Below are 16,283 nucleotides of genomic sequence, written 5' to 3' on the forward strand. Positions count from 1 at the left end.
AGCATATTAAAAAGCAGAGACATTAGTTGCCAACAAAGGTCCATCTAGTCAAAGCTATGGCCTTTCCAGTAGTCATGTATGGATGTGAGAGTTGGACCATAAAGAAGGCTGAGCGCCAAAGGCTGATGCTTTGAACTGTGGTGCTGGAGAGGACTCTTAAGAATCCCTTGGACTGCAAGGAGATCAAACCATCCAATCCTAAAGGAAATCAGCCCTGAATATTCATTGGAAGGACTGATGTTGAAGCTGAAGCTCCAATACTTTGACCACCTGATGCGAAAAACCAACTCACTAGAAAAGACCCTGATGCTGAGAAAGATAGAAGGCAGGAGGAAAAGGGGACAACAGAGAACAAGACGGTTGGATGGCATCACCACCTCAATGGAAATAAGTTTGAGCAACCTACGGGAGATGGTGAAGGGCAGGGAAGCCTGGCATGCTACAGTCCACGGGGTTGTCAAGAGTCAGACATGAATGAGCGACCGAACAACAACCACAAAGACTTCTGCCCTGAAGGGATTTAAAACTACACACAAATACTTTAAAAATTAACAGTTCCCTAAATTGTAAAACGCAAAAGATCCACCAGTTGAGCGCATGAATTCCTTTCTCTAATATTCACTCATTCAACAAATGTTTACTGTGCAACTACTATATGCCAAGCTCAATTCCAGGCACAGGCGATACACAGCAAAGAACAAAACAGCCAGAATCTCTGCCCACATGGAGCTTACATTCTAAGGGGGAAGAGACACAATAAAGAAACAAATAAACATAATTCAATTGATCCAGAAAGTTACAGAGAAACCACATAATAACTATACAATTTCTGGCCCTTTTCAAATAAGGAAAAAATAAAGCAAGGTAGAAGGGGAAAAGAGTGCTGAGAGTATGTATGCTATCAATAGTACTGGAGTGGATTGCCATTTCCTTCTCCAGGGGATCTTCCCGACCCAGGGATCGAACCCAGGTCTCCTGCATTGTAGACAGACGCTTTACCGTCTGAGCCACAAGGGAAGTGCTATATAATTTCTGGCCCTTTTCAAATAAGGAAAAAATAAAGCAAGGTAGGAGGGGAAAAGAGTGCTTAGAGTATGTACGCTATCAATAGTACTGGAGTGGATTGCCATTTCCTTCTCCAGGGGATCTTCCCGACCCAGGGATCGAATCCAGGTCTCCCGCATTGTAGACAGACGCTTTACCGTCTGAGCCACCAGGGAAGTCCTATATAATTTCTGGCCCTTTTCAAATAAGGAAAAAATAAAGCAAGGTAGGAGGGGAAAAGAGTGCTGAGAGTATGTATGCTATTTTAGGCAGGATGGTCAAGAAAGGGATCTTGATGAGATGATATAAAAGCTGAGACCTGAATGGTCCCTCCAGCCTCTAGTTAAATAATTCCAATGATGAGAAATTTATTATTCAGCTATGGTTCAACAGCAGAAATGGATTATTTTAACCATTAGAATCAGCCAAAGTCTACCTTTTTCTAAATCTTTACCTACTGACATTAGACATAATATATCTAATCCCCTAAATATGTCCCAAATCCCTCAACTGCTCTTAATTTAAAATGGTTACATCAGGCATTTCCATTCATGCTGGCTACTATTGTGTCCACATTCCTCTACAAGAACTCTATTTAGTTCCACCTAAAGTGTGGAACCCAAATCCTTTAAGCAATAAAGACAGTCACAGTCTTTATTTTTGGCCATGCTGTGCAGCATGTGGGATCTTAGTTCCCCAACCAGGGATTGAACCTGTGCCCCCTGATTTGGAAGCTCAGAGTCTAAACCCTGGACTGCCAGAGAAGTCCATTTTATGAGCTTTAAAAACCTTCACTGTTTAACCCAGTACTTGAAACTTCAGAGAGGCAACATAAAAGTTTGAAAAGTGAGTGAATGAAAAGAAGCAAGCCAGTAATGGTCCTGCTCTTTTCTGGACTAGTGAAATCACACCTGGGAAATTAAACGTTATGGGCACTAGTCCTTGAGAGGGACAGAACAAAGCAACACCTAAATGGTGACCTAAATGATCAAGAGAAACAAAACCATGTCACATGAGGACCAGCTAAACGAAGAAACAACACTTAGCATGAAAGTCTTAAAGTCATTTCTTTATCCATCCATCCAACAAGTATTTATAGTGTGGATCAAGGAACAGTGCTGGAGATATGACCATGATCAAAATATTGTCTTGCCTTCACAAAGCTTCAACTTAAGGCTTCCAAGTTAAAATGTAAAAGGATAAGCAAGGAGTTAGCCAAAGAGAGACCTGTTGTTTCAGACAGAAAGAAAAGCATGTATGAGGGCCCAGAAATGAAAAAAAGCAGTTCTCAAACCTGAATCTTTCAGTATGGCTACTGGGCAGATAAAAATGGTTTAGAAAAGTGGTTGTCAATAAAAGCAGTGTTTGGGTTTCAGAGTCTCATATGCAACACTAAGGAGAAGAGGAAGCACAAAAGGGTTTATAAGAAAAAGCATCCTGTCTACAATGTGAAGAATGGACTGGAGGAGGGTAAGGCTAGAGGCAGGAAGCTTTTTGATTAGGAAGATTTTCTAATAAACTAGCTATGAGACGATGGTTGCTTGAACTAGGAAATGTAACAGAATGGTAGTGAGAAAGCAGTCCTTAGAGCTGCTGTCAAATAACTAGAGGCTGGGCAGTGAAAAACTGGCTAAACCTATACATATCGCTCTAAAAGTTATAGGTAGGACTAATAGAATTGACAAAGAAACAGATTTTGGCCCAATAAATATTTGTTTAAACATGAGTGAGTTGCTTGAGGAGGTTTTAAGTCCCTAACAACTTTGGGGAAAGTTTAAGACAAGACATTTTACAAGAAATACAAAGTGTTGGAATTTTGAAATGCAGGCCAAGGTAGATTTTTTAAGGCCTCTTCCAAACTCTGAGATTCTAAAAATCTACTGAATTTTCTTTCAGTGTGGTATTTGAGGCTACCCTCTATGCCTGATGGACAAAATGAAATGCCCAAGATCACTTTATCAGAGGCTCTGCCTGGCTTCGCTACCTCTACTCCCACAACAAAAAACATACTTTCACATTTTAACGTCATTTATGTAAATATTTTAAACTGAATATCCACTTTTCACAATTCTGTCAACAAAACAGGTTATTTACAACATACCTTAAATATCACTGAACTAGAACTGTTATCATCATTCACATTAGCAACTGCAGCAGCTATCACTGAGAACCTTCTGTTTGTCTGCACCATGCCACACTGTGTTCAATATTTCCCCTGTTAATTATAACCCGAAAAGTAGGTTTTATTCTCATCTTAAAGATGAGGAAATGGACTCAGAAAGATCAAGTATTTTTTCTGAAGTCACAAAACTGGTTAGTGAGGAAAAGGAATATGAACCCAGGCCTGTCTGATTCTTATGCCATGCTTTTTAAACCACACACCATTACCTTAGAAAGGATGAGGAAAGTTTTAAGGAAAAATAAAAAGTGACTATCATTTATTGTTTATCAAGTATCAGGCCCTTTACCTGCATTATTTCATTTCATTCATTTCTTCAGCTCATAATCATAGAATGCTTCACTTCAAAGAATGTCACAAGATTTGACTTAAAAGGCTGAGGATAGTTGCAGAACAAATGAAAATAATAATCCTCCAAAGTTGAAAAGTATTTGAGAGTTTTTAAGATGTTTTCACATCCATTAGTTCATGTAATCTTCTTAATAACCCTGTGAAGTAGGTAGAATGGGATTATTATCCCCATTTACAAATCAGAAAACCAAGGATTAGTGTCACAAACTTACTAAATGGCAAAGTTGGCCTTCAAAGAATCCAGGAATTCTGACTTCTAGTCTAGTGTTCTACTACTTTACATCACCTTCCTTGTCAGCGGGCAATGAAAGTAATATGTTGTCAGAAGAAAAGGAAAGAGGGAGCAAATGGAAAATGATGATAATAGGATTGAACACAGGAAGTTGCAGTAACAAAATATGTAATACTTCAACAAAAACTGATAAAGGTATCAGAATATCAATATTTAAATAAAATGCAGGATTTTAAAGAACACTTAAGAAGTTAAGATTGACATTTATGTAGGAACTCGGAAAGCTGATTGAAAAATATTGCTATTAGTTTCATTTCTGAAATCCTAGTCCTGAAGTACACTATTCAGGGATGAAAACCAAATGCAGTCCCAGGCTGATTCCTGTTATTTGACATCTTAATATTTCAGTTTTTTATTTAGTTTAAAAAAAAAAAAACTTAGAAAATCTTTAGGTTTAATTTCAGTTCAATATATCTCATGAATAATTTCTTTTGGGAAAATGCCATCAAATTCTGATTTACGGACAAATGGGCTTTGTTTTAGCTCTAGATTTAATGAATTAATAAGAAGTAACTTGCAATTTGGTTTCAGTTCCCATTCCTTATTGTACTCATGTAATTAGCCACCCTTTTCCCTTTCGTTAGCTTAGTCTGTGGCCTCCTGATAAGGAGAGTCAGACTCACAGCAAAGGAGAACTGCATGGGCTCATTAGGCAGACAAGAGCACAGGATTCACGAGCTCATGAGACAAAGACACACGGAATTCTGTTCCTAGTTACTATCTAATCCCTGGCTCAGTAATTTCCCATATTTAACAGAAACACAAGAAAGATATCTTACCTAGCTCCAGGATGTCGGTAGCTTCTATTAAAGAAAAAAATGTTACAGCATAAGTCATCATGCAGAACATACCAAAATGACAGAAAAGTGAGATTCTGGGGTAAAATGAGGGCTTGAGACTTTGTGTAGTTCAATTCTCTCATTTTAAAAGACACTAAGTTTATTACTAGTAGTTGTGGAAGTATACACTCAATTCTGCCTTATTAAAAACTAGATATCCAGAGAGGATAAACAACTGTACCTAAAGCTAATTTGGGATTGCCTGAACTCAGAATCTAAATTTCCTGATTTCATGCTCAAACCAATGTATATTGGTTTTGACAGATACCTCTACAAATTATATATGCTTGTGTTTTAACCAGTGAGTTCTTGGTATACTCAGACCTCCAAAAAAAAAGGCTTTGTGGTAAGAGATGTCAAATTAAATTTTTCCATGCTAAATACAGCTTTTTTTCTTACCTTGATGTTGGGATGCAGACTCTGATAGATGACCATATTTATGTTTTCTAACATCATTCCAGTCTATTACTGCAGGAAGAGAGAAAACAGTCATGTGGAAAGAAAGTAAAAGTTTCAATACTTCTCCAATTTAGCAGCATATTGTGACAGTTTTTGATAAAGTAATCTACTTTTGAGATTCTAGTCTAAGGAAATAACCCAAAGTATAGAAAAAGAGATTTTATTTCAAGAAACTTTAGTATTCTTTATAATAACAAAAAATTGGGGTGGAAGGGTGCTTAGATGTTCAACACAGAAGACTGATTAAGATACTGAAATACATTTGTTATTTGACAAAGTATTTTGCAGCTGTTAAATTTTTACAAGTCTAAGTGGGAAAATGTTTGAGTTATAATGTTATCTGGTAAGGTAAAGGATCAAAAAATATATGCAGGAATAACCACAATTACATAAAAAACTGAAGACAAAGAACACCTATGTTACAGGCTGCATTGTGTTCTCCCAGAATTCATACTGAAGTAATCATTTCTCAATACTTCAGAAGGTGACTTTGGAAGTAGGGTCTATGAAGAAGTAAATAAGTTAAAATGAGATCTAATTTTAGAGTGGACCCTAATCCAATATGACTGGTGTCCTTATAAGAAGAGGAAAATCTGGACACAGACAATGATAGAGAAAAGACTATGTGAAGGCACAGGGAGAAGACAGACATTTACAGGCCAAAGGAAAAAAAACAACAACAACCCTGCTGACACCTTGCTCTTGCTCTTGTAGCCTCCAGAACTGTATGAAAATGTCTGTTGTTTAAATCACCCAGTCTGTAGCCTTTGTTATAGAAGGTCTATCTAGTAAACTAAAACAACCCTTAAAATTATCACTAGAAAAAAAAGAAGTAAACAAAGAAAATATAAACAACTGGTTATCTTTGGGTGGTGGTACTGTTTTTCTCCCCTTTCTAATCTCAAATATTTTCAGATTTTTTTTATACAGAGTATCAGTTCAGTTCATGTCCGACTCTTTGTGACCTCATGACCCGCAGCATGCCAGGCCTCCCTGTCCATCATCAACTCCTGGAATCCACCCAAACCCTTGTCCATCGAGTCGGAGATGCCATCCAACCATCTCATCCTCTGTTGTCCCCTTCTCCTCCTGCCCTCAATCTTTCCCAGCACCAGGGTTATTACTTATATAATAGAAATATATTTTCCTTGCTTGAAAATTTAGACTCACCTACTGACCCCAGTGCTTTCTTACCATTATTTACGCACCTTCTTTACCAACGAACGGCACCACTTTTTTTTTTTTAACCATTATTTACCCATTTACCCACTTCTCTTCTCACTCAGCTCAGATGCTATGGTCCCTCACTAAAATCACTCCCTGGCCAAGTCTTCAACTCCTTCACACCTGTGTTTTGTTTTTTTTTTTTTTTTGGTTAAACTTGACTACTAAAGCCTCAACCCTAACTTGGCTAAAACCACTTATCTGCCTGTATCATGCCTACCCCAACAGATCACAAGTGCTAAAGAAAAACAAGTGGAAGCTTACTGGTCTCACCATGAACTCACGGCTACAATCTCAATGCTACTTATCACTGTCTAGGAATCAAACCACATTTCCCTACCATGCTTCCTTTTCTCCTTTCCAAAAATACAAATACACGTACTCTTCTAATGCTGAAGAAGCTGAAGTTGGACGATTCTATGAAGACCTACAAGATTTCTTAGAATTCATACCAAAAAAAAGATGTCTTTTTCATCATAGGGGACTAGAATGCAAAAGTAGGAAGTCAAAAAATACCTGAAATAACAGGCAAGTTTGGCCCTGGAGGACAAAATGAAGCAGGGCAAAGGCTAACAGAGTTTTGTTACAACAAACATCCTCTTCCACGAACATAAGAGATGACTATACACGGACATCACCAACTGGTCAGTACCAAAATCAGACTGATTTTATTTACTCTTTTTGCAGCCGAAGATGGTGTAACTCTATACAGTCAGCAAAAAAAGACCTGGAGCTGACTGTGGCTCAAATAATCAGCTCTTTATTGCAAAATTCAGGCTCAAGTTGAGAAAGTAGGGAAAACCACTAGGCCATTCAATTATGACCTAAATCAAATACTTTATGATTACACAGTAGAGGTGATGAATAGATTAAAGGGACCAGATCTGGCAGACAGACTGTCTGAAGAACTATGGATGGAGGTTCGTAACACTGTGCAGGAGGTGATGACCAAAACCATACCCAAGAAAAAGAAATGAAAGAAGGCAAAGTGGTTGTCTGAGGAGGCCTTACAAACAGCTGAGAAAGGAAGAGAAGCAAAAGACAAAGGAGAAAGGGAAAGAGAAATCCTTTAGAGTTCAGAGGGTAAAGAATGCAGAGTTGCAGAGAATAGCAAGGAGAGATTAAAAAAAGCCTTCTTAAGTGACCAATGCAAAGAAACAGAAGAAAACAACAGAACGGGAAAGACTAACAATCTCTTTAAGAAAACTGGAGATACCAAGGGAACATTTCAGGCACAATAAAGGACAAAAACAGTAAGGACATAACAGAAGCAGAAGAGGGTAAGAAAAGGTGGCAAGAATACACTGTACAAATTAAGAACTGTACAAAAAAGCTCTTAATGACCCAATGAACCACGATTATGTGGTCACTCACCTACAGCCAGACATCCTGGAGTGTGAGGTCAAGTGGGCCTCAGGAGCATTACTATGAACAATGCTAGTGAAGGTGATGGAATTCCAGCTGAACTATTTCAAATCTTAAAATATGATGTTGTTAAAGTGTTGCACTCATTATGCCAGCAAATTTGGAAAACTCAGCAGTGACCACAGGACTGGAAAAGGTCAGTTTTCATTTCAATCCCAAAGAAAAGCAATGCCAAAGAATGTTCAAATTACTGTATAATTGTACTCATTGCAAGATTTTGCCTGAGATGTACCAGGTAAGGCTTCAGCAGTATGTGAACTGAAAAATTCCAGATGTTCAAGCTGGATTTAGAGAAGGCAGAGGAACCAGAGATCAGATTGCCAACACATTCAGGATCATAGAAAAAGCAAGGGGCTTCCAGAAAAACATCTGCTTCTGCTTCATTGACTATGCTAAAGACTTCGACTATATAGATCACAACAAACTGTAATATTCTTAAAGAGATGGGAATACCAGATCACCTTACCTGCCTCCTGAGAAACCTGTATGCAGGAAAAGAAGCAACAGTTAGAACCGGACATGGAACAATGAACTGGTTCAAAATTGGGAAAGGAGTATGTCAAGGCTGTATATTGTCACCCTGCTTATTTAACTTATATGCAGAATACATCGTGCAAAATGCCAGGCTAGATGAATCACAAGCTGGAATCAACACTGCCAGGAGAAATATCAATAACCTCAGATCTGCAGATGATACCACTTTAATGGCAGAAAAGTGAAAAGGAACTAAATAGCCTCTTGATGAAGGTGAAAGAGGTGAGTGAAAAAGCTGGTTTAAAACTCAACATTCAAAATACTAAGATCATGGAATCCAGTCCTATCACTTCGTTGCAAACAGATGGGAAAAATGTGGAAATAGTATTGGATTTCATTTTCTTGGGCTCCAAAATCACTGTGTAAGGTGACTGCAGCCACAAAACTAAAAGCTGCTTACTCCTTGGAAGAATAGATATGTCAAACCTAGATAGTGTTTTAAAAAGCAGAGACATCACTTTGCCGACAAAGGACTGTCTAGTCAAAGCTATGGCTTTTCTAGTAGTCATGTATGGATGTCAGAATTGGACCATAAAGAAGGCTGAACACCAAAGAATTGACACTTTTGAACTGTGGTGCTGGAGAAGACCCTTGAGAGTCCCTTGGACTGTAAGGAGATCAAACCAATCAATCCTAAAGGAAATCAGTCCTGAATATTCACTGGAAGGACTGATGCTGAAGCTGAAGCTCCAATACTTTGGCCATCTGATGAGAATAGCTGACTCCCTGGTATAGACTCTGATTTGGGAAAAACTGAGGGCAAGAGGAGAAGCGGATGACAGAGGATGAGATAGTTGGATGGCATCACTGACTCAATGAACATGAGTTTGAGGAAACTCAGGAAGATAGTGATGGAAAGAGAAGCCTGGTGTGCTGCAGTTCTTGGGGTCACAAAGAGTCGGACACGACTGAGTGACTGAACTGAACTAGCCAATGAACAACAAGAACAACACAATTTTTCACTTTCTTCATATTCCAAATATTCCCTCCTTAACCTTCACTCTTAGGGGATGACATTAATTCAGGGTTTATTGAGAACAACAAAAATAAGACATGAGAACCTTCTATATGCCACACATTTCAGGAAGATTCAGACTTAATCTTGCCTAGTGGTATGTCCCCAAAGCATAATATAGTAATTAGCAGGTGTTCAGTCAATAATTGGTGATTTAATGAATCTACTTATTCATCATTCTTTCTGACTTTTCTCCTGCTTCTGTGGATGAAGCGTCTCTGATTTTAAGCAACAGCCCACCCTACATTTTTGCTCCAGACCCTGTTTCCTCTCATCTTCTTAAGGACTTTGCAAGTATTTCCTCTATAACAGATCATTTACATCAGTACTGTTATTGCTTTGTCATCAACTATCAAAACACACACACAAAAAACCAATAATATGCTCTCCCCAACCCTCTCTTAATTCCACACATATGCTTCCCGCTCTATCTTTCAATTTTTCTACTCTCTTTCATGGGAAAACTTTTTTTGAGTTGTCTTAAAAGCAATGAATTATTGCCTCCTCACTTCCTCATATTATGTCCTCATTTTAATAGGCTTTTTTTTTCTCTCACCACTCCACTGTGATTACTTCCAAATTCATATTTCCAGCACTGGCCTCTACTTGGAATTCTATACTTACATATACAACTACTTTCAGGCCATCTCTACATGGTTCTCAATCAGTTATTTCAAACTTAGCTAAAACACAACACCGTTTGTCAAGCTGTTCTTTTTGTCCTCCACAAACCAGTAGCTGGCATCTCCATCACCTAGCTCTTCAAGGCAAAATTCTTGAAAGTATCCTTGATCCCTGTATTTCCTCTACATTCACATTAAATCCATCAGTAGGTTCTGTTGGGCCATATCCCAATCCAGTCTAGTTTGAGTCACTATTACCTCTTATCTGGACCATTACAAAGTATGCTAACTTATCTTGCTTCTACTTTTGCCCTACTCCAACTTATTCTCCACAGAAGAGTCAGAAGGAGCATACTGTATCTGAGAAAGCAGATCTATAAGCAAGAGGAAGCCACTGGGAAAGAAGTGGAGGTGAGGGATGGAGGAGATTCGAATATACTAGTGGCCCATGGAACCTTGGCTCTGGAGGCTCATCATACTCTTGTTTTTCATGTGGCTTGGTTGTTCAACCTGCTTAGTAATTAAAAGAATTCTAACTGTTTCAAATGTAGAGGTAGAAGAAAAGCCTTCTGAGAACACACCATGATTTTAGTGTCAAGTGGAAGAGCAAGCTTGACTTAATCTCAGACAAAACAAATCATCCCAACTAAGTAAAAACCAAGGGATAAGATATAATAAACTCGCAAACTATGTTTAATCACATAGAGATTTTTATCTTTAAAGATTTCTGACAAGGTTCTTAGTTTGCACAAAACTAAAATTTTGTTTAGAATCTAAACCCTGAAATTTGCAAGATATTTTTCTACTAAATTCCACTAATACTATTAAAATGTGACTATAACAAATGGCAAGAATGCATTACCTTCCAGAAATGACTATAAATTTTAATGACATTTAAGAAATACAAAGTGTCTAGCACAGTGCCTAACAGAGAACAAATTCATTAAATAATAAGTTTTCATTTCTTTCTTTCTTCTGGCTAAATTGTCATAAAAATATTTCTAGGTATTTAAAAAGCAAAACTTCCAATCTATACTCACAATCTTGAAAATTGATGCTAACGACAAAAAGACATCATGGTTAAAAGAAAAGGATAACGAGTGACATAATTAAAAATGGGAAATTCCTTAAACTCAGTTCAGTTCAGTCCAGTCGCTCAGTCGTGTCCGACTCTTTGCGACCCCATGAATCGCAGCACGCCAGGCCTCCCTGTCCATCACCAACTCCCGGAGTTCACTCAGACTCATGTCCATCGAGTCAGTGATGCCATCCAGCCATCTCATCCTCCTCTATCCCCTTCTCCTCCTGCCCCCAATCCCTCCCAGCATCAGCCAAATCTCTTAACTACCCTTACCTCCAGGATGGGGTAAAAATATACTTACCACTAGGCTGCATAGTCAGTAGACTACAAACTGGTCAGGGAGTTAAAAGGTTTGGGATTTACCCCTGGATCCACCAATACTTTGCTCTGACCTCTGACAAGTCAGTTTCTCTGTATGTTAATTTCTCCATCTGTAAAATGGGGATGGGAGGAAGGGCACACTTATTACCCTATAAAGGACTGAGACTTTACTAGTATTAACACATTGGACTACATTACAAGAAAAGCAGGACATTTACATATAATATTTTTGCTTATTCGAATATCTCAGGGTTGGAGAGTACCTTATGGTAAGTACCACAGGTTAAATTTAACTAAGCCTCAGTCTTCACAGAAATAAAAAATATAATATTCGCCAAATTTGGTCCCATGAAAACATCAAATTTCCAACTAATCAAGGTAAACTAGAAAATAAAAAGATACTAAAACTACATTAAGATGGTGTTATAAACTAAATTGTGCTTCCCACCCCAAGCGATATGTTGAAGTCCTAATCCCCCAATGTGACTTTATTTGCAGATAGGACTTTCACAAGCTTGTTGTTCAGTATCTCAGTTGTGTCTGACTCTGCGACCCCATGGACTGAAGCATGCCAGGCTTCCGTCCTTCACTATCTCCTGAAGTTTGTTAAAATTCATGTCCATTGAGTTGGTGATGCCATCCAACCATCTCATCCTCTGTCATCCTCTTCTCCTCCTGCCTTCAATCTTCTCCAGCATCAGGGTCTTTTCCAGTGAGTCAGTTCTTCACATCAGGTGCCCAAAGTATTGGAGCTTCAGCCTCAGCATCAGCCCTTCCAATGAATATCCAGGACTGATTTCCTTTAGGATTGACTGGTTTGATCTCCTTGCAATCCAAGGGACCCTCAAGAGTCTTCAGTACCACAGTTCAAAAGCATCAATTCTTCAGCGCTCAGCCTTCTTTATGGTCCAACTCTCACATCCATAAATGGCTACTTGAAAAACCATAGCTTTGACTAGACGGACCTTTGATAGCAAAGCAATGTCTCTGCTTTTTAATACACTAAGTTTGTCACAGATTTTCTTCCAAGGAGCAAGTGTCTTTTAGTTTCATGGATGCAGTCACCAGCCACAGTGATTTTGGAATCCAAGAAAATAAAGCCTGTCGCCGAATCCACTGTTTTCTCCATGTATTTGCCATGAAGCGATGGCACCAAATGCCATGATATTAGTTTTTAGAATGTTGAGTTTTAAGCCAGTCTTCTCATTCTCCTCTTTTACCTTCATGAAGTGGCTCCCTAGTTCCTCTTTACTTTCTATCATTAGGGTGGTATCACCTGCATATCTGAGGTCATTGATATTTCTCCCAGCAATCTTGATTCCAGATTGTGCTTCATCCAACCCCTAATTTTGCCTGATGTACTCTGCATATAAGTTAAATAAGCACAGTGACAATATATAGCCTTGAGGTACTCCTTTCGCAACTTTGAACCAGTTTGTTGTTCCATGTCCAGTTCTAACTTTTCTGCTTCTTGACCTGCAGACAGATTTCTCAGGAGGCAGGCAAGGTGGTCTGGTATTCCCATATCTTTAAGAATTTTCCACAGTTTGTTGTGATCCATACAGTCAAAGGCTTTAGTGCAGTCAATGAAGCAGAAATTTTCTGGAATTCTCTTGCTTTTTCTATGATCCAATTTTGGCAATTTGATCTCTGGTTCCTCTGCCTTTTTTAAACCCAGTTTGAACATCTGGAAGTTCTTGGTTCACATAGTGTTGAAGCCTAGCTTGAAGGATTTTGAGCATTACCTTGCTAGCATGTGAAATGAGGATAACTGTGTGGTAGTCTGAACATTCTTTGGCATTGCCTTTCTTTGGGATTGGAATGAAAACTGACATTTTCTAGTCCTGTGGCCACTGCTGAGTTTTCCAAATTTGCTGGCATACTGAGTGCAGCTCTTTAACAGCATGATCTTTTAAGATTTGAAATAGCTCAGCTGGAATTCCATCACCTTCACTAGCTTTGTTTGTTGTGATGCTTCCTAAGGCCCACTTGACTTCACACTCTAGACTGTCTGGTTCTAGGTGAGTGATCACACCATCATGGTTATTTGTGTCATTAAGATCTTTTTTGTACAGTTCTTCCATGTATTCTTGCCACTTCGTCTTAATATCTTCTGTTTTTGTTAGGTCCATACTTCTTCTGTCCTTTACTGTGCCCATTTTTGCATGAAATGTTCCCTTGGTATCTTTAACTTTCTCAAAGAAATCTCTAGTCTTTCCCATCCTACTGTTTCCTCTCTTTCTATGCATTGCTCATTTAAGAAGGGTGTTTGCTATGACCAGTGCATTCTCTTGGCAAATACTCTGTTAGCCTTTGCGCTGCTGCATTTTGTACTCCAAGGACAAACTTGCCTGTTACTCCTTGACTTCCTACTTTTGCATTCCAGTCCCCTATGATGAAAGGACATCTTTTTTTGGTGTTAGTTCTAGAAGGTCTTGTAGTTCTTCTTGGACCGTTCAACTTCATCTTCTTTGGCATTATTGGTTGGGACACTGACTTGGATTACTGTGATGCTGAATGGTTTGCCTTGGAAACAATCAAGATTATTCTGTCATTTTTAAGACTGCACCCTGCATTTCAGAGTCTTTTGCTGACTATGAGGGCTACTCCATTTTTTCAAAGGGATTCTCGGCCATAGTGGTAGATATACTGGTCATCTGAATTAAATTCGCCCATTCCCATCCATTTTAGTTCACTGATTCCTAAAATGTTGATGTTCACACTTGTCATTTCCTGTTTCACTACTTCCAATTTACCTTGATTCATGGACCTAACATTCCAGGTTCCTATGCAATATTGTTTTTTACAGCATTGGACTTTACTTTCACCACCAGACACATCCACCACTGGGTATCATTTCCTCTTTGGTTCAGCCTCTTCATTCCTTCCAGAGCTGTTTCTCCACTCTTCAATAGAATACTGGACACCTACCGACCTGAGGGGTCCCATCTTTCAGTGTCATATTTTTATGCCTTTTCATACCGTCTATGGGGTCTCAAGGTAAGAACGCTGAGTCGTTTGCCATTTCCGTCTCCAGTGGACCACATTTTGTCAGAGCTCTCCATCATGATCCAACTGTCTTGGGTGGCCCTACATGGCATGGTTTAGAGTTTCACTGAGTTACACAAGGCTGTGATCCATGTAATCATTTTAGTTTGTTTTCTGTGACTGTGTTTCCCATTCTGTCTGCCCTCTGATGGATGAGGATAAGAGGCTGGTGCAAACTTCCTGATGGGAGGGACTGGCTGTGGGGAAAACTGGGTCTTGCTTTGGTGGGCAGGCCATGCTTAGTAAATCTTAATCCAATTTTCTGCTGATGGGTGTGGCTGTGCTCTCTCTCTGCAGTTTGGCCAGAGGCAGCCCAGTCCTAGAGTCTGCAGTCTCTATGGTAGGGTATAGACTTTATGGTAGGAGTAGTGGTGACCTTCTACAAGAGGATTTATACCAGCACACTACGCTCCCAGGACTGCTGCTCTCAGTCCCCCTGACCCCATGTCAGGCCAATGTCCACCCACGTCTCCACCAAAGACTCCCCAAAACTCACAGGACTGGTATCCTGATGAAAAAGAAGAGATACCAGAGACTGATTGGCCTCTCTCTCTCTCAATCCAACTCTACCCCTCCACCAACACATACAGAGAAAAAGGCCAGGTGAGCACACAGTCAGAAGTTCTTTCTATAAGCTGAGGGAAGCCTCACTGTAAACCAACCCCGCCAGCATCTTGATCTTGGACGTCTAGACTCAGGAACTGTGAGAAATAAGTGTTTGTTGTTTAAACTACCCCACTTGTGGTATTTTGTTACAGCAATCCAAACACACGAATAGACATGGTCATAGGACAAATGAGGCTATAGAAATTCTTTGAGAGTATCTCATATGACACTACTTCATTTTCAAGTTGTCTTAAAGAATCTTCATCCTTCCTTTCACTACAGTTGGATTGGTGGGAAAACAGAGCATAACAAAATAAAAATAACAACAAAAAAACAAACTGGAAGTTAAAATTTTATCCTCTTTTGAATCTCAAGACTGTTTTCTCTTAACAATTTTAGGCAAGTTGTTAACTCCATTGAGTCTGCTTTCTAAAAAAAAAATCAGTAAAATAGGGATGATCATCCCAGTGCTACTTGCTTCACTAGGTTGTGAAGAGCAAATAAAAACTAGGCTTTAAACGTGCATAATAAAGATAATAGGGATTATTAAAGGAAAACATGCTGTTTTCTACCTTTCTCAGGGGGAAAACTCAGATTCTGACTAAAATAATGTATGTACTTACAAAAAGGACATAGCATATTAGAACCTCCTGTTACTAGTTAGCCCCTATGGATTCTCATATTCACAACTGAATATCTGCTAAAGTTATTTTTAATTGGAGTATAATAGCTATACAATGTTGCACTGGTTTCTGCTGTACAATGAAGTAAATCAGCTGTTGTTCGGTCGCCCAGTCGTATCAGACTCTGCGACCCCGTGAACTGTGGCACGCCAGGCCTCTCTGTCTGGAACGAGATCAGCTGTATGTACACATGTATCTCCTCTTTCTTGGACTTCCCTCCCACTTCTCCCATCTCATTCATCTAGATCATCACAGAGCACTGCGTTGAGCTTCCTATGTTACACAACAGGGTCCCACTAGCGATGTATTTTTACACGGTCGTGCCATCCCCCCCACTCCTGTGTCCACACATCCTTTCTCTACATCTGGCTCTATTCCTCCTCTGCAAATAGGTTCATCTGTACCATTTTTCTAGATTCTACATATATGCATTAATATATGATATCTGTTTTTCTCTTTCTGACTTACTTCACTCTATATGACAACTTTGTCCTTTCTCCCTTTGGCTTCCTCTTACTGTACACTGGGATCTTTAAAAATTATGGTAATGCAGTCTCCA

At 39.1% G+C, this 16,283-nt stretch overlaps 1 protein-coding gene across 50 annotated transcripts in view; it reads right to left on the reverse strand.

Moving 5' to 3' along the window:
- The window catches only part of SCMH1 (Scm polycomb group protein homolog 1), a 224,161-nt gene that overhangs the window by 131,114 nt on the left and 76,764 nt on the right, over window positions 1–16,283 (reverse strand). For 14 of the 50 annotated variants that reach the window (XR_015156868.1, XR_015156869.1, XR_015156848.1 and 11 more), the window contains 2 exons: window positions 5,105–5,173; window positions 4,646–4,669 (listed from right to left, as the gene is read on the reverse strand). The exons of 2 other annotated variants lie outside the window; for them this stretch is intronic. Coding sequence is in view for 12 of the 48 variants with exons in the window: in XM_086382111.1 (XP_086238237.1) it covers window positions 4,646–4,669; window positions 5,105–5,173 (93 nt within the window). In the remaining 36 variants the exon portion in view is untranslated. Of the gene's footprint in view, window positions 1–3,512; window positions 3,712–4,645; window positions 4,670–5,104; window positions 5,174–11,367; window positions 11,498–16,283 lie in introns of those variants that run through there. 34 more of the 50 variants (XR_015156855.1, XM_086382040.1, XM_086381898.1 and 31 more) reach the window with 5 other exon arrangements.

Source organism: Bos grunniens, chromosome 3 (assembly GCF_055505025.1).
Source record: "Bos grunniens cultivar Pamir isolate PY7600 chromosome 3, Bosgru_T2T1.0, whole genome shotgun sequence".
Taxonomy (NCBI): domain Eukaryota; kingdom Metazoa; phylum Chordata; class Mammalia; order Artiodactyla; family Bovidae; genus Bos; species Bos grunniens.